General features: G+C 42.8%; 1 protein-coding gene across 2 annotated transcripts in view; it reads left to right on the top strand.

Annotated features, from left to right (window-relative positions):
• The window catches only part of SYNGR3 (synaptogyrin 3), a 207,131-nt gene that overhangs the window by 127,590 nt on the left and 55,303 nt on the right, over window positions 1-24,238 (top strand). For both annotated transcript variants that reach the window (XM_069209776.1, XM_069209777.1), the window contains exon 2: window positions 10,015-10,249. In XM_069209776.1, coding sequence (XP_069065877.1) covers window positions 10,015-10,249 — 235 coding nt within the window. The remainder of the gene's footprint in view (window positions 1-10,014; window positions 10,250-24,238) is intronic.

The raw sequence follows: 24,238 nt of genomic DNA, 5'->3' as shown, positions 1-24,238 counted from the left end.
TTGGGAATCGTAGGGGCCTGGATTGGGAAAGCTTGGTGGGGAGTATGGATAATTGGGTAAGTTCGAGGCACAGGCATCAAGACGTGAGTGACATTCTGTAACTTCATCTTCTGACGACACTTGATCTTGCGATGTTTTAAGCAATCAGAAAACATGACGAGTTTCAGGTGATAGTGTGTCATCTTTGTCTCCGCATAGTGAGCATAAGACCAACGATGTACAGAGTAAATTGGATCCTTCCTTTTTTTTGACCGGGGTACAGCGGTTAAGCTCTCCTTCTCTGGTAGGATTTAATCTTCTTCATATGATGCTGCTTTGGATTTCCTTGTGTGGGGAACTTGTTTAGCTTAGCATGGGGTCAAAAGGGAGTTATGCTCCTTTGATTAAAGCCCACGTAGTAGGCGAAGTTGTCAAGTTGTTTTTGCTAAACTGAGGACCATTGAGGCATTTCACAACCTTGGAACGGAAGGTGAAGAAGCTCTTGTTGATGTCTTTAAAGATGATGTCAGCAAATGAGCTGGGGACGTCATATCCTCAAGAAAACTGAAGTGCTCATCTCTGAGAAGAAGAGAGTATTATTAACCTGTCGAAAATGGCCAACAGAAGTAAATAGCCACACGGTCCATAGTAACTTGCTGAGGCTCAGAAGAAGTGGACTTGTCGGGGCTTTGACTCTCATGACAGCTTCTCAATGTTTTCCTGCATATTTACCCAGGAAATCGAAACAGACTTCCGGTGAAAGTATTATAAAAAGAGGCCTGTGGGGGATCTGTGAACTCGGCTGTGGTTTGCAAGTACCTTCATTCTTTGCAGTTGCATTTATATAGCTCTTCATATTCGACATGTGCCAAACATTTTCTACCATGAGCAAGAGCACAGTGAGTTGAATACTAAAGTTGATTCTCTACTGCAGTTGGGTAAAGAAATCCTAAAGCAAGCATCTCCTTGCCCTGAGCATGATGTCCCGAGCTGAAGAACCCTCGAAGAATGAAGGGGTTTGGGGCACAAGGAATGGAGTCGGTCCACATGTGAGGCCAATAGTGAGCAGAGTCAACCAGAAAGTGGAAATAGTTTGGTAACCTCAGATGTAAACAGTAATGGAAGCAGTGGTAAATTTGTAAAACAAATAAGTGCAAGTGTGCAGGATTTGTAAAATAAATGAGTGCAGGTGGGCAACGTTTTCCTTAGGATGCTGCCATCCACTTCCACCAGTGACGCTGCCCAGTTCCACCAACGATGCCACCCATGGTTTGCATGGACACCTCCCAAATCCAGTTGTATTATCTGATCTGCCCTGAATTGTAGCGCACAAGGTGTGTGAGACTACATTCCTCCCCAGATGTTTCTGGGTTATCCCTCACCTGACATTTTATAAGAAATTGGGTCAATTGTTTGTAGTCCAATTTTCACTTACATTTGCTTTTAAGCCAGAGGCTCGGAAAGGCCACTGAAAAAATATTCCACTACTTTCAAGATCTGGTTGGTAGGCTGTTGGAAATGGGCTTTCTGCAGGGTCACCCCCAAACTTTTTGCCTTCCTCCTCTTCTTTTGCTGACCTCATTTTTGCTGGCTTTAGGACTCTAGACACTTTACTACTGCTAACCAGTGATAAAGTGCATGTGCCCTCTCCCTAAAAACATGGTAACATTGGCTCATACCCAACTGGCATATTTAATTTACTTTGAAGTCCCTAGTAAAGTGCACTACATGCACCGAGGGCTTGTAAATTGAATGCTAGTAGTGGGCCTGCGGCACTCTCATAAGTAGCCCCTTTAACCATGTTTCAGGGCTGCCATTGCAATGCCTGTAGGTGCAGTTTCACTGCCACTACAACTTGGCATTTAAAGGTATTTGCCAAGTCTTAAACTCCCTTTTTTCTACATATAAGTTATCCCTAGGGTAAGCCCTAGGTAAGCCATAGGGCAGGGTGCTATGTAGGGAAAAGGCAGGATATCTACCTGTGTGTTTTATATGGCCTGGTAGTGGAAAACTCTCATATTAGTTTTCCACTGCTGTGAGGCCTGCTCCTTTCATAGGCTAGCATTAGGCCTGTCCTCACATACTGTTTGAGTGGTAGATTCTGTTCAGAAAGGTGTAAATAGGTCATGTTTAGTATGGCCAGAATGGTAATGGAACATCCTGCTTATTGGTGAAGTTGGATTTTATACTACTATTTTAGAAATGCCACTTTTTGAAATTGAGCATTTTTCTGCACTAAAATCCTTCTGTGCCTTACAACCTATCTCCAATCCACGTCTGAGCAGGGCTGGTTGACAGCACCCTTGTGCATTCCACCCAGACAACCTCAAACACAGGACACTCAGACACATCTGCATTCATCTGCATACGGAATGGGTCTTCCTGGGCTGGAAGTGTGGAAGGCCGACACTCACATTTCAAAGGACAGTGGCCTGCCCTCACACAATGGACTGCGAAACCCCCTACTGGGACCCTGGCAGACAGACCTGTACTGAAAGGGGACCTTGTGCACTTCAAAACCACTCTTTGAAGTCTCCCCCACTTCAAAGGCATTTTTGGGTATATAAACTGGGTCCCTGAACCCAACAACTCAGACACTTCTGGACCTGAACCTGCAATCTGTCAAGAGAAAGTGTCTGGCTGTCCAAAGGACTCATCTGGACTGTTTTGCTGAGAAGGACTGCTGCCCTGCTGCCTTGCTGCTCTCTGACTTTGCTGAGAAGTGCTCTCCAAGGGCTTGAATTGAGCTTGCCTCCTGTTTTCTGAAGTCTCAGGGCCTAAAAAACAAGGAAATTCCTTGTATGCTGAAAATCGACACACAGCCTGCCGGAAACGACACACAGCCTGCTTTGCTACGAGAAAATTGCCACACAGCCGAACTAGAACGACACAGCCCGACTTCCCGAGTGAAGATCAATGCAGGGCCTGCATTGCGACTGGAAATTCGAAGCACAGCCCTACTGGATTGACGCACAGCCGAGCTAGAATGATGAAGCCCGACTTCCTGAACGAAGAATCGACGCAGTGCCTGCCGTGCGTCGAAAATTCGATGCATCGCCTACCAGATTGACGCAACACCTGTGACTTCATCCCGCATGCACAGGATTTCCATGCATCGTCCCTGGGCGTCAAAAGATCCCTGCATCCCAGTGAGGGAACAAAGACTGCGCACCGGAAATCAACACAAAGCCCCTTACAGTGTGGAAAAAAACAACGTAGCATCTGTGCCCCGTCAGAACATCTGACCTGCACCCTATTTTTCCTGGCATCTCCTCCTCTGCGATTTTTGTGTGAGATAATTTTGACGCAAACCATGTACTTTGTGCACACAACAGACAGCTGTTGATTTTTAAGACTTAAGACTCTTTTTTAATCTTGCAAAAGTGATATTTCAGCTTGTGCTTATTGAATGTTTATCATTTTGACCTTAATTTAACCAGAAAACTATCTTATATTTTTCTAAACCTGTGTGGTGTATTTTTGTGGTGTTTTCACTGTGTTACTGTATGATTTATTGCACAGATACTTTAAACATTGCCTTCTAATTTAAGTCTGACTGCTCAGTGCCAAGTACTAGAGGTGGGCACAGGATAATTTGGATTGTGTGTGATTTACCCTGACTAGGATTGTGGTCCCTATTTGGACCAAGGTGAATACCTCTACCAACTAGAGACCCCATTTCTAACAGAGGCAAATCAAGGGCTGTAGTATGCTAAAATGCAGTTATTGCTGCTTTAAACTATAGTTCAGACTTCATTGGGCTGGGTCAAAGTCACACTGCACCTGATGCACCAATGATAGCTACGCCTCGGTAGGACTTCTTAAACTTGGACCAGTCCTAACACAAATGTTTTTCTGTACAAGGCACAGGCCACAGTCATGTCCCCACCTCAGAGGACACCACTGACATCACCAAAAGCCACCGCCACAAAACTCAGAGACCTGGAATCCACCACCAGCCTGCTGATTTCACCTCCCTTAACTTCTTTTTCAGACTTTGCAAAGTGCCTCAGAAGCGAGGGGAGACAAGTGCTCGGTCTTTTCTTTGGCAGTTTAATGTATAAGGTGGGGGCGGTGGAGATACTGGAGATTATTATCCCATGAAAGCTCTCGGGCAAAAGTCACTGTATTGTAATTAGGGCCACTGGAATTATGCTGCAGGAAATGATGAAATTATGAAGCACAGTTGAATAAATTGGGTGGCAAGAAAAGTTAAATTATTCCGCATAATGCAGCACATTTTATGATAGTATTACTTCATTATTTTGTAATTTGTACACTTCTTATCACTGCAAAAAATCATCTAATTAGTACAGGTTTAACACTCAAATATAGTAATAAGACACAGAAAGGTGTCTCTGCATTTTTAGTAACTTTTGATCCATGTGAGCTGAAAACGTTCTTCGCAAAAATATTCAGATTATGCAGCAGATGATGGGTCATGTGGCAGTTGCGGTAAATCCATAATTATCCAGATAAAACCGTGGCCGCAAATTGGCATAATTCCAGGGACCCTGGTTGTAAAGAATTTCAAAATGAGGACATTATGCAGATACAAGTAAAGAACAAGAAGTGAAATTGGATTCTCAGCCTTTGTCCCCACTCCCGGTAAGTACTTCAACAATAGCACAAGCCATGTTCTAAAAATCAGTGATTCAAAAGCAATACTTTAAACTTGAAAATCCATGGTACTTAAATTGCTGAGTCTGCAGAGTGAAACATGTGGAGATCTGCTGGAGCTTTTGTAAAACATCGATGAGATAGGGTCTCTCTTATTCTCAGTGTCATCCTCAAATCAGCAAGGCTGCGTTTGATGTATGACATTTTGATCTAACATAAGGATACTTAAGGGTTGTGGGAGTTGGTCTTCTAGTAGCGATGCTGTTATTTGTATTTGAACATTGGAGGTGTACCTTCTAGTTGTCCGTGGTTGTTCTGTCTACTCTGATAGATAAGGGCGTGCAGGGTTTAGAACTTATTTATGATAGAGCAAGCATTCCAAAAGTTCAAGGATAGCTATGCTTTACAGAACTCTGCAGGTACACGATTCAATATAAATCGCTGAGATAGCCTATTTCATGATACAACAGATGATCAGCATAAACAGTTGTTGGATCTAGAACTCAACTGCAGAGCTGGTATTTATAAATGTGGAATAGAATGCCCTTGGCAAAGGTTTACTGATTACATTTTTTTGTTTTTTTTTACTGCATTTGTGTATTAAAATGGTGCTAAGGATCTGAAACATTTGTCCAGCCAGTGTTAACATGTGTAAAAATGACAAAATAAGGAAATAATACTATCAAAGAGTGTGCCACGTTACACCACATAATTTGCCCTTTCTTACCACATAATTAAGTCAACCCTGTCACATAATCTGATCCTCTGCTGTTGCCTAATTCCAGTCCTGACCATAATTCATTTAAATGTGCATAGTTTTCTGTTCTAACATATTTTTAACCCACTCAACATATAGTTGGATATATGGATGAAGAAATAGATGAATGAAAACATGCTCAGGAAAATGAGTCGCCAATAGGTGCAGTGAACATGTGCCTTAAGAAGTGCTGGTGAATTGAGAAGTTTGGATGTAAGAAATGTCACAATAGATGGGTCTAATTATGACATGTTTATATTCTAATAAAGATTTAGGGCCTGATTTAGACTCCGGCAGAGGGGAATACTCAGTCACAAACATGACAGATATCCCATCCTTCATATTACGATCCCTTTATATCCGATCTGATGGAGATCTGTCATGTATGTGACAGAGCATTCCCTCCACTGAGATCTAAATCAGGCCCTTAGTTAGATATATGGTTGAATGAATAAATGAAAACACACTCACGAAAATGAGTGTGTGGTTGGCGCTGTGAATCTGTTTTAGAAGCCATTATGAATAAACAAACTTAAACTCACTGTAACTTATTTTAATAGCTGCATGGGGTTTCGAACAGACAACATTTAAGAAGTATATCTAGAAGTACAAGCATTAATATCTGGAGGTAGAAGCATTAATATCTGGTGATTAGAAGCATTAATATCTGGAGGTAGAAGCATTAATATGTGGAGGTAGAAGCATTAATATCTGGTGGTACAAGCATTAAAAGGAGCATTAAGAACTAGTGGTAATAAGCATTAATATCTGGAGGTAGAAGCAGTAATATCCGGAGTTAGAAGCATTAATATCTGGTGGTTGAAGCATCAATATCTGAAGGTAGAAGCATTAATATGTGGGGGTAGAAGCATTAATATCTGGTGGTACAAACATTAAAAGGAGCAATAATAACTAGTGGTAATAAGCATTAATATCTGGAGGTAGAAGCTTTAATATCCGGAGTTAGAAGCATTAATATCTGGTGGTTGAAGCGTTAATATCTGAAGTTAGAAGCATTAATATCTGGACGTAGAAGCATTGATATCTGGTGATAAGAACCAATAATATCTGGAAGTAGGAGCATTAATATCTGGAGGTAGAAGCATTAATATCTGGAGGCAGAAGCAATATTATCTGGAGGTAGAATCAATAATGTCTGGTGGTAGAAGCATTAATATCTGATGGCAAGAAGCATTAAAATCTGGTGGTAAGAAGCAATAATATTCGGAGGTAGAAGCATTAATATCTGGAGGTAGAAGCTTTAATATCCGGAGTTAGAAGCATTAATATCTGGTGGTTGAAGCGTTAATATCTGAAGTTAGAAGCATTAATATCTGGACGTAGAAGCATTGATATCTGGTGATAAGAACCAATAATATCTGGAAGTAGGAGCATTAATATCTGGAGGTAGAAGCATTAATATCTGGAGGAAGAAGCAATATTATCTGGAGGTAGAATCAATAATGTCTGCTGGTAGAAGCATTAATATCTGATGGCAAGAAGCATTAAAATCTGGTGGTAAGAAGCAATAATATTCGGAGGTAGAAGCATTAATATATGTAGGTAGAGGCACTAATACCTGGAGGCAGAAGCGTTAATATTAGGTGATAAGAAGCATTACTGTCTGGAGTTAGAAACTTTAATATTTGGTGGTAAGAAGCATTAATATCTGGAGGTAGAAACATTAATATACAGTGTTAGAATCATTCATATCTGGTGGTAGAAGGATTACTATCCGGAGGCAGAAGCATTAATATCTGCTAGTGATGCTTAGGGGGTCATTACGACCCTGGCGATCTTAAGACCACCGGTGCCACGGTGGCGGTTGAATCAGATTGTGAGTTTTCGTCAGTCTGGCAGTCGTAATCTACCAGTACAGCACTGCAAGCAGCACTGCCCTGTGGATTACGAGCCCCTTCTCCACCGGTGATTTCATGGCGGTAGCACCGCCATTAAAAGGCTGGCGGAGACGGGGTGCAGGGCCCACAGGGGCCCCCCTTACCAGCTCTGTTGCGATGTTCACTGTCTACCTCGCAGACAGTGAACATCACAACGGGTGCTGGTGCACTCTATGTACTACAGCATAGCCGCTGACTCTATTATGAGCCGGAAACAATGCTGTAGGCCGTTTCCTGCTGCCAGTGGGCGGAAATACCATTTCCGCCTGCTGACCCGGCGTGAAACTCTTCATGGGGATGGGAAGGCTGCCGCACTGTCGGCAACCTGCCTGTCTGGACTTCGGCGGATGGACTTTTCCGTCTGCCGAAGTCCTAATGACCCCAAGTCTTTGCTGTCTTTCGATACAGTAAACCAAGGCTTGCCTTGGTAGCTCATGCCAATGAACACATACTTAAATGTGTCACTTCCTTTCTGTCCGACCACATTCAGAGTTTCTGTGGATTCCTGGTTTAGAGTTCCTCAGAAATCCCAACTTTCACCAGCTTTTTTCAACATCTCTTTGGCTCGCCTGTTTACAGTCCCAGGTTGGGGTTCAATCATATGCTGTCAAGAGCAAAGTTTACCAAAACTTTCCAGTGGCATCCACAAACCATCTTGAGCAAAGTACTTCTACTTATATGTAGTAATATATCATTTTCATCAGGATTGGCAAAATGTGTTTAATAGCGATGCTGCAGTACTTAACTTAAAATGTAGAAAGATTAATAGCTGAAGCAGGGAGCATTTAGGAATTATGCAAAGCAGAAGAAAATAACTTTTTTTTGCTATTGGTTTTTATAAGTAATCAAAGGAGGAGCAAGGGGAACATGACTATGGAGAGCCTCCCTTAGTGTGGGTAGCAGGAGAAAGAATTAAAGAAATGTTTGTTTAGAGGAAAGAGGATTGAGGTTGTTAAGAGTGCTAGGACTGGAAGGGAGCTACTCAAAATGTTTAATTTTGGCCACATATTGCATAAGCGATCAAGAACTTTAATCCAGCCCTATCCAGGGCAGTTCCTTATGTTGGGGTATGTTTTAAAGCACAATTATCCAAATAGTTTGGGAGATTTACATGTAGCCCTCAAGCGGCATGTATGAAATATTACAATATTATAGATACTTCAGAGTACGGCCGAGTACACAGGAGATCTATTTCTCTACATAAGTAAATCATGTTTGTGACTGTAAAACAAATGTATGTTGCTCTCTCAGCGCTGCTCTCCAGATTGAGGATCCTGTAACCCTCAAAACACTGCAATCAGAAACTTATCCCCCAGCTTTGCTAATGATTTTGTTGTATCCTGCCTGGCCAGACATGTCCTCGTTGCTAGCAGAGAGGCAGACTGGAGAGAACTCTAAGGATGTTATCGATGCCTGCAGGGTGTTCCTGAAAAATGTTTCAAGGGTGGCTTGACGTGTTAGGATAAATAGCATCAGCTGATTTCATTTCCAGGTATCCAGGTTGATCTAGAAACTCCTCAGGTTGTTTATAAAATTAAAAATGGTATTTAATTATTTTTTGCTAAAGTAAATTTACAATGCATTTTTGTCATCACTCATTGTTAGAAGAAAAGGAAACACTGTTGTTTAGAAACCCATCTTCATCAAAGGTCAATGTTAATTAGATCCATTCAAAGTCAGTTTTCTTTGGATCTTTGTGCCATAACTAGCTAGGGTGGTCCAAACCTTTCTTCTGTGACATTCCTTCTTGGATTGGTTTTGCGGACTCTTTTGAAGGATGGTTCTATTTAGCTGTCCAACTGAAGCACTCAGTGCTTGCAAATCATCATTAGTTTGTTTGGCTGTTTACGTAATACCCTTTCAGTGGGAACCAGAGTACTTGAATGATTAAATGTTTATTCAAAAGTTAATAATATAGCCTTCCTTGTCCATGAATACCTGTATAATATTTGATTCCAAATAAATCACTCTGTAGCTATTACTAAATTCCCCAAAATACTTAGAAGTGGTCTTCTGCAACTTTCTAAGTCTTAAAATGCCAGCAGCACTTCTTATTTTGAATGGGGCAGTGGAAGGGGAACTCATGTTTTGGGACCTGCACTTATTTTCCGTCAATAAACTTGAATCCAGAGCATGAGAGATAAAATCACAAAAGGTGGAAAGATGGAGGAAGAAGAAGGCAGAAAAACAGAGACAAAGGGTGAAAGCATGAATGAAAAGGAACCTTCAAGAGTGAGATAAGGGAGAAGGGAGTGTCTGGTGGTGGAGAGGCTTGAGGTGGAGTGAACACCAGACAGCCATGGTATTCGGCAACCCGACATGTGATAGCGTCCCCTGCTGACTTCTGAGCAAAACTTTGAGACCTTGCACTTACTCTTTTGCAAATTAAGCACAGGAACAGGGTGTTGTTCCCTATCCTAGATGCACAGATGGGAAAGGTATGTCTTCTAATTTTCTCTTTTGGATAGTTTCTTTGTATCCAGTCCAGTGGTATCCTAGCTTCTGGTGTGGCTATGTCCATAAAGGCCATCAGAGCCGGTGTCCCAGTTACCCTGGGACACTGGTTCTGGTGGCCTTTATATGACACATATAAAGTTTTAGTTTTAATATTCAGGGGCAAATGGTGCCTCCCCGAGGAGTGCCCTCAGAAGAAACACAATCAGGCCACAGTGCATAGGAAGATCTGAGAGGCAGAGACCGGGTAAATATAACTGTAAAAAAACAAGAACAAAGTGCATTGTTCTCTTTCTGTTTGTGCAGATTTTCGCCATCGTGGTGTTTGGCTCCATAGTGAACGAAGGCTACGTAAACCATGAAAACCCTGAGCTGCATTGCGTCTTCAACAAGAACGAGAGCGCCTGCAACTATGGAATCACCATTGGCCTCATTGCCTTCCTCGCCTGCATCGCCTTCTTCATCGTGGACATTTACTTCCCACAAATCAGCAGCGTGAAGGACCGGAAGCGAGTGGTACTCCTGGACATGGGCTTCTCAGGTAAGGTCGTGCACCACACATTGGGCGGGTTTAGATACTGAGATGTTCGTTTGCGTATTATCATGCCTGCAGGAACACGGTGCATCACTTGTGATTTATCTGAAGACTCTTGCTTCTAAAAATAGCTGAAATCTCCAGGTGTAAATCTGGTAGAGAATGAGAAATTACCAAGGGGAATCAGACCCAGAGCACACTATGTAAAACACAGGCCCACTAATGTGCGCATAACATGGCAACCATTGGGCATACAATATAATATTATAAATATGTACACAAGTACATTTGCCAAAACAATATACAACCCCTCTCAGTAGAGCATAACAAGAATCATCACAGTAAAATTCTACTCCTAGATTTTAGGTCTGTCAGAGAGAATGACCAATAAAAAACATTTCTGATTATGGGCATTTATGAGATTATAGATCCCCAAATATCTTTCAATGGCACGTAGCATAATGTGGTAACAATCCACTTTTAGAGGCCTATTGGCTTTACCATATGTTTTTTACAATAAATAAACCAGTCCTACTGTTATTGTAATAACGTTTCATAATCCTATGATGTCTGGCATAACATTTCTGTGCGCAAATAAGCCTGTAGCTGTCATCTTTGGCACCATAACCAACTCAGGCCTACTGAACTGAGTGTAAGCTTTGCCACAGGACAGCCATCAAGCTTAGAGTTATAAAACTACAAATGTATACACAATTACAGCAGGCAAATAGTGTTGTGTTAGCTAATGTGTGTGTTGAATACAAACTTTCGTTACATACACCTTGTGTGAAGTCTCTTTTGTGATGCTCAGCATAGTTGTTGTTTGGTATTGCTGTGCAGTTGCTTTACACATTGCCCCTGTGATATGCCTGTCTGCTTTGTGCCAATCTACCCAAGGATGTGCACAGGTTATACAGTGATTGTAATCACCCACCCCTGACGGGAGTGGCAGGTTCTGTCTTATTAGGGTCACAGCCAACCAAAACGTGCCTCCTCCAACAATAACCAACTAAGGGCCATATGTACGAACATATTTTCCCATAGACACAGAATGGGCAAAACCGCTTGCTACATCTGGCCCTAAGTCCTGCTGTGTGATGTATAAGCTCTGCCACAAGCAAAATGTGCAATAAACGCAGTATTTTTAGAGGAAGAACACAATTTTGCCAAAATCAAATCTTGTACTCAGGAGAACCAACATGTGGATGGAGCCTAAGACCCACTGAAAACTATTTTTAGTTAATCATTTAAGGTGAGTGGGAATTGCGCTGTCAAGCCAGAACTAAAAATCCTTGTAGATGAGTGTAGCCCTGACCATCCCATACTGTTCTCTACCACACAACTGTACTGTAAAGTCTTAATTTAATGATGAAAGCGCGGAGGGTGCTGGGAATGCCTGCAATATATTCCTTATGACTGCCTTCATCCCATCTGTGCTGCTGACAGAGAAAAACAAAAAATGTAAATTAACTGATTACCTAAGACTTTTTGACAGCATTACAATGTCATGTGTGTGCCCCTGAAAGTTCAGACTCAGGCAGCCATACTGCTGCTGTCTCAGGTGGCTGGATAAATGAACAAAATAATCACAGCTTCAAGAAGTGGAAGCACATACATACCTTATGCTTAATCAAAACACGTACCCCTGGTTCCTATGGAGTGCAGCTAAAGCCCCACTCTGTAGTACTAGCCAACTCCCTTTTTTAGGTTGATCTCATTATATCTGGTAAAAGCTACGCTGTCAAACCAGGCCTAAAAAACAATGGGCTGATTATACCCCCCCACAAAGTACAAAAACAGAAAGCCCTTTTGGCATGCATGTCCTTCAGCATAAAAATCCACAAAGCTCTTTCTAGATTAAAGGCATCTTACTTTCACAATAGCTCACAGATACCAATTAGAACATTAACAGCAACCCAACACAACCAAAGACCAATTAAAATTAAGATATTCTATCAAACCATGATTCCTCCAGTTTAATCGATGTTCTTACCAGCTAGCTCCACAGGAGAGAGTGCCAGGGGAGTAAATGTGCCACAATGACATAAAAATAGTAATTAGCACTAAATAAAAGCAAATAACATTTTGTGGTGGCCCCTTATAGGCTTGTTATTGTAGGTTTGGCCGTCTGAGGTTTCAGTGGAAAATTTTGCCCAAATCACTTGTCACTTTTCTAAATACAAACTGTATCCATTCAACATTACAAATGCAGGGAAATATGGGGATCCATTAGGATGCTGGATCTGCAAGCTATCATTGAGCCGTTTCCGGACTGGCCACCTTTAAATATGCTGAATTTGACCTGGTGTACTTTGGCGACCCCAGGACACATTCAGCAGGACCTGCACGCTGTCTGATTTCTGTTCCGAGCAGCAAGGGGCTTTCTTATTATCACTTCTGTCTGGGCCCAAACCAAGTTCTAACGTGAAGGTCTATTAGCCCTACTTTTGTTTGAGTGTCACCCTGGCTGGGAGCTATCTGGAGCCTACACCTAGATGCCGGTTCAATAGAGGGAAACAAAGGCACACAGCTTGTTATCACTTCACAAGTACTTATGAGATCTGTGATTTGGAGGCAAATGCTCGACTTTGTCGAAACCCCTGTATATAAGAAATATACATGTACTATAAAAATTTGACATTTATCGTTTGCCTTAGTAATTACATAAATCATTTAAATAGCACTTACTAATATATATATATTTATTTAATTCTTTTATAGCTCTAGTTATTGCAATATAGTGCGTCGGAGAGCTTTACACGACATGCACATTATACAATGATAATTAATCATACAAGTGTGTAAATCAATGTACAGGATATGTTCCATAAAACTATAAGATTAACACATTGTCCTTACTGGTAGGCATTATATGTTAAGAGTGCATGATAGTGAGAATATAGAGTTAGGCTTTAAAATGTAATGCAGTATTTTATGTTGTCTGTACTACTAAGAATTATTTACAACCCAAAGAAACCCTTTTTCAGAAACCTTTGAATAATGACAGATTGAGAAAAAAAACAGTAAGCTTCTAAACCCATGCATTGCAGTTTTACAGCGCCTTGATGCCAGTTCATAGCTCTTTTGCGCTTTATTAGCAGGATTGCAACATATGAAGTGCAGTACACAAAAGGATCTTGGTGTCAAAAGCAGTAGCCAACTTACACACCTATACAATTTCTACAAATCTGTGATCTGCATGTTAAACAGTGTGCTTTTCAGGAGACATGCTAACCATCAATGTCAGATTTATCGCAAACTGTGTTGTCACATTTGCTGCGCTTCAAAGACAGAAGTTGAAATGTCACGGTATGTCTTCTGGCAAATTGCCCCTTATGTTTTTTTAATCTGGGTATTGGTGTTTACAAACTCCTCTCACTTTGCAGTCAGAGAAAGAAAACGTAAAGTGAATTATGTGACAATCTTGTTGGAGTACAGGGAGAGTGAAAACAAAAGCTGTAGGATGGAATTTTTTTGTAACGTACATACCTGTAAATTAACTGTAGTTATTCGGACGATAGTGAAAAAAAAATGAAAGCACATTTTTGTCATTCAGAAGTGTGAAGGGAACAAGGATTTTAATAGGCTCAAAACAAATCAAGACACCTTTCTTGGTGATGCGAAGATGATAAATATTCACTGAAACGTGATTTACACACATCATTTGAGCACAGTATAGATTGAGCAGTAAAACTGTACATCAGTGCAAATTTAGTGGCCGTTTCACTAGAAAATGTGCTGTCTGTAAATGACAGTGTGCTACCACACATGCTTTAGGTACATAAAAAAATTGCCCGCCTCATGTCCAATAAAGCTAGGATGGTCTGCGAATGTTTGTCCTTGTGAAAAATAGATCGTAGTTCCAGGGGCGGCTCCTCTGTTATGGCGGAGGAGCGTCGCCTCCCGCCAGCAGCAGAAGCTGCAAAACTTTCATAAAACTTTCACAACGAGGGGATATGTTTATTTATCCCCATTGTGAAAGGGGCGGGGCATCTGGGATGATGAGCAGTGAGGGGATGGCCAAACACACATGTGCGGTAGGCTCTCTCCAGCCCAACAACACCGTTGCCGGGATGAAGAGAGCCTGCACAGGCTCCCAGACTGCCTGGGAGCGCCATGGCTGAGCACTCCCAGCCAATCCTGACGCTGCTTTGAGCAGCGTCAGGATTGGCTGCAGGGCAGGCTGGGAGCCTGTGCCACCAGCGACAGAGGAGAGGAGCTGGGCCTACGGCAAGAAGGTAAGTGTTTACTTTTTATTACATTTTAGACCGCCCTCCCACAGCCCCACCTCCACGTGATTCACCCGGCCTGCTCCTTATGAGTGAAGCGAGCCGTGACTGTGTTGTTCTAAAAAGTTTGGGAAGCACTGCTCTGTGCTACTTTATGAGTCAAACTGTGAGTAGACAAAACCGAGATCACTCCAGCAGGTGCATTAACCAACAAAGCTATCTTACTATTATTATTAACCTCTGAAATGTGCTGGGCACACAAAAATCTCTGCAGCATGTGCCTTAAATGCATGAGATATTTTAAAAAATGCAGCCTCTTTGTGACCAATTAAGGAAACCAGACAGATTTTCTGTCACATTTGCCTTGTTGCAGCTCTTTGCCACAGAGCTTTTAAAAAAATCAACATACAAATTGACTGCAAGACTTCGCTTTTCATGACTCTGCTCCTCGTGACCTCTGAGCTGCCGCACCTGGACCCCTAGTTTCTACCAGTATTTTTCACTTTCAGTTCCATCCCTGTATCTGACTCGTTTTTTCCACACAAGGACATCCCCGCGGTGGGCTTGCCTGGCACTATTACAGTGCGGCCGCGGACGCCTTCCGAGGCGCGGCTCCCAGGCGCGTGGGCAGCGTGACGCGCGCGGCGCGCGGACCCTCAGGCGAGCGGGCGCTTGTTTTGTAACTTCAGAAAAGGGTTCGGGCCTCTGGGCAAAAACACACCGAGGCTGTGATTGTGGAAACGGTCGAGTTCTGTTTGCACAGAGTGTGGGCCGAAGGTTCATCAACAGCAGCGCTACTTGCTGACAGGCAGAGGGGGCTGCGGAGGGGGGTATTTCAATAAAGCTGACGCATGTTAGTTATCTTCTTTTTATTTCAGAAGCGGGGAATGCCCTTGCTTCTGTGGACAGTCATTAGTTGGTGTTATAACTTGGATGTTGTGTTGCGTCATCTTTTGATATGTTGTGTTATGCTAAGGTTAGGTTATGTCATGTCGTGTCATGTCATGGTATGTTATGTTGTTATGTTAAATTGTGCCGTGTTATGCCATGGTTATGTTATATTATGTTGTGTTGTGTTATGTTGTGTTATGCCGTTGTGTAATGTTAAGTTGGGTTGTGTTATGCCGTGGTTATGTTATGTTGTGTTATGATGTTGTGTTATGTTGTGTTATGCCTTGGTTATCTTAAGTTGTGTTATGTTGTGTTATGTTGTTATGATAGGTTGTGTTGTGTTATGCCGTGGTTATGGTTTATTATGTTGTGATGGGTTATCTTATGTTAAGTTGTGTTATGTTGTGTTATGCCTTGGTTGTGTTATGTTATGTTATATTCTGTTATGTTAAGTTGTGTTGTGCTATGCCATGTTTATGTTATGTTATGTTAAGTTGTGTTATGCGTGGTTGTGTTATGTTATATTGTTAAGTTAAGTTAAGTTGTGTTGTGTTATGCCATGGTTATGTTATGTTATGTTTTATTGTGTTATGCCCTGGCTATGTTAGGTTGTGTTTTGCTATGTCATGGTTATGTTGTGTTGTGTTATGCCGTGGTTATGTTGTGTTGTGTTATGCCGTGGTTATGTGATGTTATGCCATGGTTATATTGTGTGGTGTTATTCCATGGTTGTGTTGTGTTATGTTACATTACCTTACGGGATGTTATATGTTGTCATGTTATTGGGATTTGTATATCACACAGTCTGCGTTAAAGTTACCCCTGGGCACCCGAAAGCGTTGGGCATCCTTTAGAGGCCCCAGTTTTCTTCTCCATAAGTCGCTGGGTGAGCGCCTTCATCTTATGAACCCATGGAACGGCTTTTATTAAATCTCCTGATACATTTCACTTACACCGTAGAACTACTCCCTCACTTCACTCCACTGGGCACGTTGTCCCCTCTTTCTGATGCCCCAAGAAGATCTGGGGCCGAGTCTGAATCTCAGGTAGTCGAAGTGTGATTCTTTTTTTATTGGTATACCATTCACGGAGAACATTGGTTTCAGTGGTATCATCTGGTCTATGATCATACATGTTTTATTCATTTAAATGTTTCGCTTCTTTTCTCCACAATATGTAAAAAGCCCTTAATACCATAATTTGTTGCCAATGTTGTCAATGACGAGAGAACTGCATTGTCAGCGAAAAGGATCAGACCTTTTTCATAAAGTAGCCTTGCAGCAACCTGGTTCATATTTAATAAATGTGCTTCAAATCAGTTGTGTGCTAGTATATATTGTTGTCGAACCTCAGCGTTTAGGGCAAAGGTGTTGTCGCATTCACCTTTCCTCCCGTATCTGACTTTTGCTGTCTTGTTTTGGTGAGGATGTAGCAAAGCTCCAGGACGGTGTCCTGGAATACCTTGTGCCTTCACAGTTGCCCACAGTAGGGGCCAGATGTAGCAAAAGGTTTTACCCATTCTGTGTCTATGGGAAAATGTGTTCGTACATATGGCCCTTAGTTCCTGCCCAATGATTCCCAGGCAGAGAAGCTAAGCATGCTGCAGCTTTCTTGATTTGATTATACTCTGTGCCAATTAAATGGAGTCTCGTGGCTTGCTCAATAGTACTTAAGCCAACCTCGAACCTGGGTTGTGCACCAGGCTCTATATTTTATTTCTCAAACCAGTCTTCAAGCTGATTTAACAGTAGCTAATTATATATTTTTTCCTAACTCCTGCCAGTTATGTGTTTGGGCAATAATTTGCAGCATCTGAGAAAATGTCTTACAATGATGGTCGATCGACGTGATTGAGAAGAATAGCCACATATATACACAGCCTTTCACCCAGTGGATAATATTGGGGCACAAATCTCTACTAATAACTTGCGAATATCAACAAGGGCTCCTCTGGGGCCTGGGGTTTATTAGCTTTTTGCTTATGGATGGCATTCTGGTCTGTGGTGAATTCTGTACCTCTGACTTCTACTCTGTGGCTCGTAGATTCTTCTTCTCTAAACATAGCCACCTACTGTATTTGGATTAGCAATAGGGAATTTTGGGTAGAAGAACTTACTGGAATCGCCCTCCTTTCTGTGTTAAGTGATACAACCATTTTTGGCTCAGCTTCTAAGCAGATGATCTCATCTCTACATCCGCTTAAGATCAGTTCACAGAATCTCGTGCAATCTTTCTCTCCTAAAGCCTTCTTTACTTCGTCTAAAAGTCTGTTTTGGCATTCTTTATTCTTCACTCTGGTTACATGTTTCTATGCTTTTTTTTGTCACATATAAGGGCTTGTTTATGATCAATCAATCAATCAGTACTTGTGGACCGTGGGGTCTCAAGGCGCTGTTGTGGGATCACTAAAAAAGCCAGGTCTTGAGATCCTTCCTGAATTGCTGTCTGAGATTGAGTGGGAGAGTATTCCTTGTCCGGGCGGCGACGTATAAGGATCTGCCTCCAGCTGTGTTTTCCCCGATTCTGGGGATGGTGGCGAGAACGGGATGGGAGGATCGGAGTTGCCTGGTGAGGGTGTAGAAGGTCAGTTGGTTTACGGAGTTGCCCTAGCATTCTAGCTAGCTCCTTTTTTCCCTTCTGCATTCTACGTCAAACCAGGTCTTAAGTTTTTTTTTCTGTTGTTTATACCATAGTCAATGTTTTTGGGGTGTGCTTGCTTCTATGTTGCGTGAAGTATGGGGAGATTGTTTCCAGGACTCTCCAAGACAAGGGTGACTGAGGGTATTGTCATGTAGAGCCAGCTCACAAGCACATGCCTTATTCAGGAGAGTTGAAGGAGTCTATGTGCATGCTTGTGTTATTTTCCTAGTTGGCCATGCTACAATTGACTTGAAGGATGTGGTTTTCCAATTGCAGCAGTAGGAAGGTCTCTCCTGGTTGTCATTGTGCATAGGCATGTGACTAAAGTGCTGGGTGGACGAAGGGATGAAGAGTTGTGCCTTTTCAGAATGTTTTGCTATTCTGGTGCTTTAGTTAGTCCTTGGAGGGGTAGAGCACAAAGTAAGAGGGTTGGTATACAAAGCCCTCACCAGTGGATTGTCCAGAGAAGGATCCCTGCATGAAACGGACCCAGAGACAGATTGAGAATTTAATAGATGGGCACTTGGCCTCACCTGAGCCTCTTATTATTCCTTGGGTCACCTTGTGTCCCAACACTCGAATTGGAATGGCTTGACATAACAGATCCTAGAATGTACCGGTAAGTAGGTCACTATGGCCCTAGGTGGGTCAGAGCAGCAAAGCAGTATTTTGTCTGGAGCTTTCCTGTGCTGCCCCTCCCTCCTCTGACACCTGAGGCCCTAATGGAAGACCTCAGGCAGCCCTGTTGAATAGAAGCTGGCTGAGGTGTTGCCACCCCTGTGTGGTATCGGCTGCAGTTTTAGCTTCAACTTATCAGTAAAAAAGAGCAGGGGGCACTTGTTGCTTGCTGCCACCAGTCCTGAATGGCTTTGTTGAGACTGTGTTGGTCATGACCTCAAGGACAGCATGGCCACTTAGTTGGGGAAGATGCTAGAACATCAGGTCATTATCCTGAGCATCGCTGTGCTTGATAACGTAGGTATTACAATGTGAATGTACTTTAAAAGGTATAGTAAAGGCATCACGTATACAGGGAGTGCAGAATTATTAGGCAAATTAGTATTTTGACCACATCATCCTCTTTATGCATGTTGTCTTACTCCAAGCTGTATAGGCTCGAAAGCCTACTACCAATTAAGCATATTAGGTGATGTGCATCTCTGTAATGAGAAGGGGTGTGGTCTAATGACATCAACACCCTATATCAGGTGTGCATAATTATTAGGCAACTTCCTTTCCTTTGGCAAAATGGGTCAAAAGAAGGACTTGACAGGCTCAGAAAAGTCAAAAATAGTGAGATATCTTGCAGAGGGATGCAGCACTCTTAAAATTGCAAAGCTTCTGAAGCGTGATCATCGAACAATCAAGCGTTTCATTCAAAATAGTCAACAGGGACGCAAAAAGCGTGTGGAAAAACCAAGGCGCAAAATAACTGCCCATGAACTGAGAAAAGTCAAGCGTGCAGCTGCCACGATGCCACTTGCCACCAGTTTGGCCATATTTCAGAGCTGCAACATCACTGGAGTGCCCAAAAGCATAAGGTGTGCAATACTCAGAGACATGGCCAAGGTAAGAAAGGCTGAAAGACGACCACCACTGAACAAGACACACAAGCTGAAACGTCAAGACTGGGCCAAGAAATATCTCAAGACTGATTTTTCTAAGGTTTTATGGACTGATGAAATGAGAGTGAGTCTTGATGGGCCAGATGGATGGGCCCGTGGCTGGATTGGTAAAGGGCAGAGAGCTCCAGTCCGACTCAGACGCCAGCAAGGTGGAGGTGGAGTACTGGTTTGGGCTGGTATCATCAAAGATGAGCTTGTGGGGCCTTTTCGGGTTGAGGATGGAGTCAAGCTCAACTCCCAGTCCTACTGCCAGTTCCTGGAAGACACCTTCTTCAAGCAGTGGTACAGGAAGAAGTCTGCATCCTTCAAGAAAAACATGATTTTCATGCAGGACAATGCTCCATCACACGCGTCCAAGTACTCAACAGCGTGGCTGGCAAGAAAGGGTATAAAAGAAGGAAATCTAATGACATGGCCTCCTTGTTCACCTGATCTGAACCCCATTGAGAACCTGTGGTCCATCATCAAATGTGAGATTTACAAGGAGGGAAAACAGTACACCTCTCTGAACAGTGTCTGGGAGGCTGTGGTTGCTGCTGCACGCAATGTTGATGGTGAACAGATCAAAACACTGACAGAATCCATGGATGGCAGGCTTTTGAGTGTCCTTGCAAAGAAAGGTGGCTATATTGGTCACTGATTTGTTTTTGTTTTGTTTTTGAATGTCAGAAATGTATATTTGTGAATGTTGAGATGTTATATTGGTTTCACTGGTAATAATAAATAATTGAAATGGGTATATATATTTTTTTGTTAAGTTGCCTAATAATTATGCACAGTAATAGTCACCTGCACACACAGATATCCCCCTAACATAGCTAAAACTAAAAACAAACTAAAAACTACTTCCAAAAATATTCAGCTTTGATATTAATGAGTTTTTTGGGTTCATTGAGAACATGGTTGTTGTTCAATAATAAAATTAATCCTCAAAAATACAACTTGCCTAATAATTCTGCACTCCCTGTAGTGAATGAGAAACCTCAACGCAAACTTACTATTGTATTGATAAGAACATTACATAATGGATGAGGAGGAAGATTTCTCTTAGGAGATGGAGAAGTAACAAAGGTTTCACTCTTTAAGGCAGTGGTCTCCAAATCTTTTAATGCAGAGCCCCCCCAGTTGAAAAATAAGAATAATTGGGCCTCCCTCCTCAGAATTTTTCACAAATATTTTATAAAGATGACAATGTTTAAATATGTCTAGACGTATTTAAACATTGCAGTTAAGTACTGTTACCTTTAAAAAAATGCAATAACATGTTTCTGCTTAAAACAAAACACTGTTATCTGTGTAATGCTTCTTTTGGTCAGAGCCTGCCCCCCTCCCCCCCAAGGATCACTTGAGACCCCGGCCCCCAGTTTGAAGATCCCTGCTCTAAGGTATCATGATGAGTAGCTGTGAGTGTAGGGAGAGGGAAGGGTTGTTAATTTGACAATCAAAGTGTGATCCAGAGTACATTAAGATCAGAGAACTAGTAAGGGAGAGTCTGAAGGTTTTGAGGTGTAGATTTAGGACCTCATTGAGACTCTGGCGGACAAAGCGCTGGGGGCAGAGGTCATGATCTCTGTCATACTGTGGAAGGCATGTATGCGCCAATTTGCGACCGACCACCCCACCTATGTGGTGGGATAACAGTGCTATAAAAGGAAGCACAGCCATGTTGACTCTCTTCACAAACAATGTAGGTTTGCAGAGCGGGCGCCATGTTTAAAGCACCGTTTCAACAAAACCTATTTGACCATAAGTGAGAGTTTGCTTTCTCACAACAAAAATAAGTGGCCCTACCGACAGGCAGTTCTCTCCCGCATGTGGGTGCCATTCTGCATTTTCCCTGCCTGTGTCCGCCATGTCTCACATGGCAGACATGGACAGGAATAATGATTGACAGTCACACCTCCTCAATAAGGCGGGACTGCCATGACAGTGACCTGGTTCTCCTTTGGCTGATGCCAGGTGGCCAGGCAGGTAATGGGTTGCACCAGTAGAGGCAGCAGATGCATCGCCATTTTAAAACTGATGCTTCCCCAGACTAAATAGAGCAACTACAATTTAAAAAGATGCTCCCACTCTGTCATTTTCTACATGAGGCCTTTGGTCGGTGTTAAGCTGGGCCAGTAGTAGGTTATTTTTCTGTAAAGCTTTGAAAGAACTATGCATTCCAAAGTTCCTGCATGCTTTACTAATTGTTATATCCTGGTACTTTCCCCTAAGTCCCTGAAGGGGTATCTTCCCTACCCCTGCCCTCCCATGCTAATGTATAATGGAACATTCCTCTTGTTGACTACTGTTATCTGACTCTTGGCTCCGATTAGACTGGTGATGATGAATTAACAGACTTGTGCTCTCCTGGTGTGCCAACATTCCTCATTTAAACACCAACAATGATAGCCTTATGGAGGCAACACAAACATCGCCCCAAGGAAATGCCTTCGCATCCTCAGGCTGATCCTGCCAACTTCCAGCTTACCCCACTTTAACACTAAGGTCCATATTTATACTTTTTTAGCGCAGCATTTGCGTCATTTTTTGACGCAAAAACGGTGCAAACTTGCAAAATACAATTGTATTTTGTGAGGTTGCGCCGTTTTTGCATCAAAAAGCGGCACAAATGCAGCGCTAAAAAAGTATAAATATGGGCCTAAGTCTCAGTATACTTAGAGTAGGTGTGAAAAGCCTAAATATATACCCTAACTTCTGCTCACCGGCTGGATGTGAGACTCATGGGAGTTTGTGTGCAGGAAAAGTGTAAAGAAGAGGGGTGTTAGAAATTGGATTACTGGTTGAGGGATTGAAAACCTACTCAAGCATCAGCCACAATCCTTGTCAGGGTGAAGGCACACGCAATCTCCAAACTAACCTGTGCTTACCCTCTGGTGGCATGGCACAGAGCAGTCAGGCTGAACTCAGAGGCAATGTGTAAAGAATTTGTGCAGCATCAAACAATCATAAAGTGAAAACATCATACAAGAAAATTCCCACTCCAATTTAGAAAAATAGAATAAATTGTAATAAATAAATCAAGACTAAAGTATCCAATCAGCAGAACCAGACATATGCAAGCTCTATGATTTGAGTGATAATAGCGCCAACAATCATCAAGCACCAGTGGTGATTATCTGTTCACGCTGGACTGGAATAAAATGACAAGTTCAGGCTGACTGCTGTGAGCGCAGGCTGGCTACAGGGATCCAGTTAGCTCCACTGAACCAGAGCACTCTAAATCCTGGTTGAGAAGAGCTGCAGAGTACGATGTTGAGGATGCACCGTGCCGCAGAGGCAATGTGAGGTACAAGCGAGGATATACGTTACGCAACTGACGTTTTAGTGGGCTGCATTGAGCAATGCAGTGTTGTAGGAAGTTGGCTCTGTATGTGCTATTTCAAAGTAAGGAATAGCATGCACAGAGTCCAAGGGTTCCCCTTAGAGGTAAAATAGTGGTAAAAAGAGATAATACTAATGCTCTATTTTGTGGTAGTGTGGTCGAGCAGTAGGCTTATCCAAGGAGTAGTGTTAAGCATTTGTTGTACATACACATAGACAATAAATGAGGTACACACACTCAGAGACAAATCCAGCCAATAGGTTTTTGTATAGAAAAATATCTTTTCTTAGTTTATTTTAAGAACCACAGGTTCAAATTCTACATGTAATATCTCATTCGAAAGGTATTGCAGGTAAGTACTTTAGGAACTTTAAATCATAAAAATTGCATGTATACTTTTCAAGTTATTGACAAATAGCTGTTTTAAAAGTGGACACAGTGCAATTTTCACAGTTCCTAGGGGAGGTAAGTTTTTGTTAGTTTTACCAGGTAAGTAAGACAATTACAGGGTTCAGTTCTTGGTCCAAGGTAGCCCACCGTTGGGGGTTCAGAGCAACCCCAAAGTCACCACACCAGCAGCTCAGGGCCGGTCAGGTGCAGAGTTCAAAGTGGTGCCCAAAACACATAGGCTAGAATGGAGAGAAGGGGGTGCCCCGGTTCCGGTCTGCTTGCAGGTAAGTACCCGCGTCTTCGGAGGGCAGACCAGGGGGGTTTTGTAGGGCACCGGGGGGGACACAAGCCCACACAGAAATTTCACCCTCAGCAGCGCGGGGGCGGCCGGGTGCAGTGTAGAAACAAGCGTCGGGTTCGCAATGTTAGTCTATGAGAGATCTCGGGATCTCTTCAGCGCTGCAGGCAGGCAAGGGGGGGGTTCCTCGGGGAAACCTCCACTTGGGCAAGGGAGAGGGACTCCTGGGGGTCACTTCTCCAGTGAAAGTCCGGTCCTTCAGGTCCTGGGGGCTGCGGGTGCAGGGTCTCTCCCAGGCGTCGGGACTTAGGATTCAAAGAGTCGCGGTCAGGGGAAGCCTCGGGATTCCCTCTGCAGGCGGCGCTGTGGGGGCTCAGGGGGGACAGGTTTTGGTACTCACAGTATCAGAGTAGTCCTGGGGTCCCTCCTGAGGGGTTGGATCTCCACCAGCCGAGTCGGGGTCGCCGGGTGCAGTGTTGCAAGTCTCACGCTTCTTGCGGGGAGCTTGCAGGGTTCTTTCAAAGCTGCTGGAAACAAAGTTGCAGCCTTTCTTGGAGCAGGTCCGCTGTCCTCGGGAGTTTCTTGTCTTTTCGA

The sequence above is a fragment of the Pleurodeles waltl genome, chromosome 10 (assembly GCF_031143425.1).
Source record: "Pleurodeles waltl isolate 20211129_DDA chromosome 10, aPleWal1.hap1.20221129, whole genome shotgun sequence".
Taxonomy (NCBI): Eukaryota; Metazoa; Chordata; class Amphibia; order Caudata; family Salamandridae; genus Pleurodeles; species Pleurodeles waltl.
This window is presented reverse-complemented; position numbering and strand designations above follow the sequence as displayed.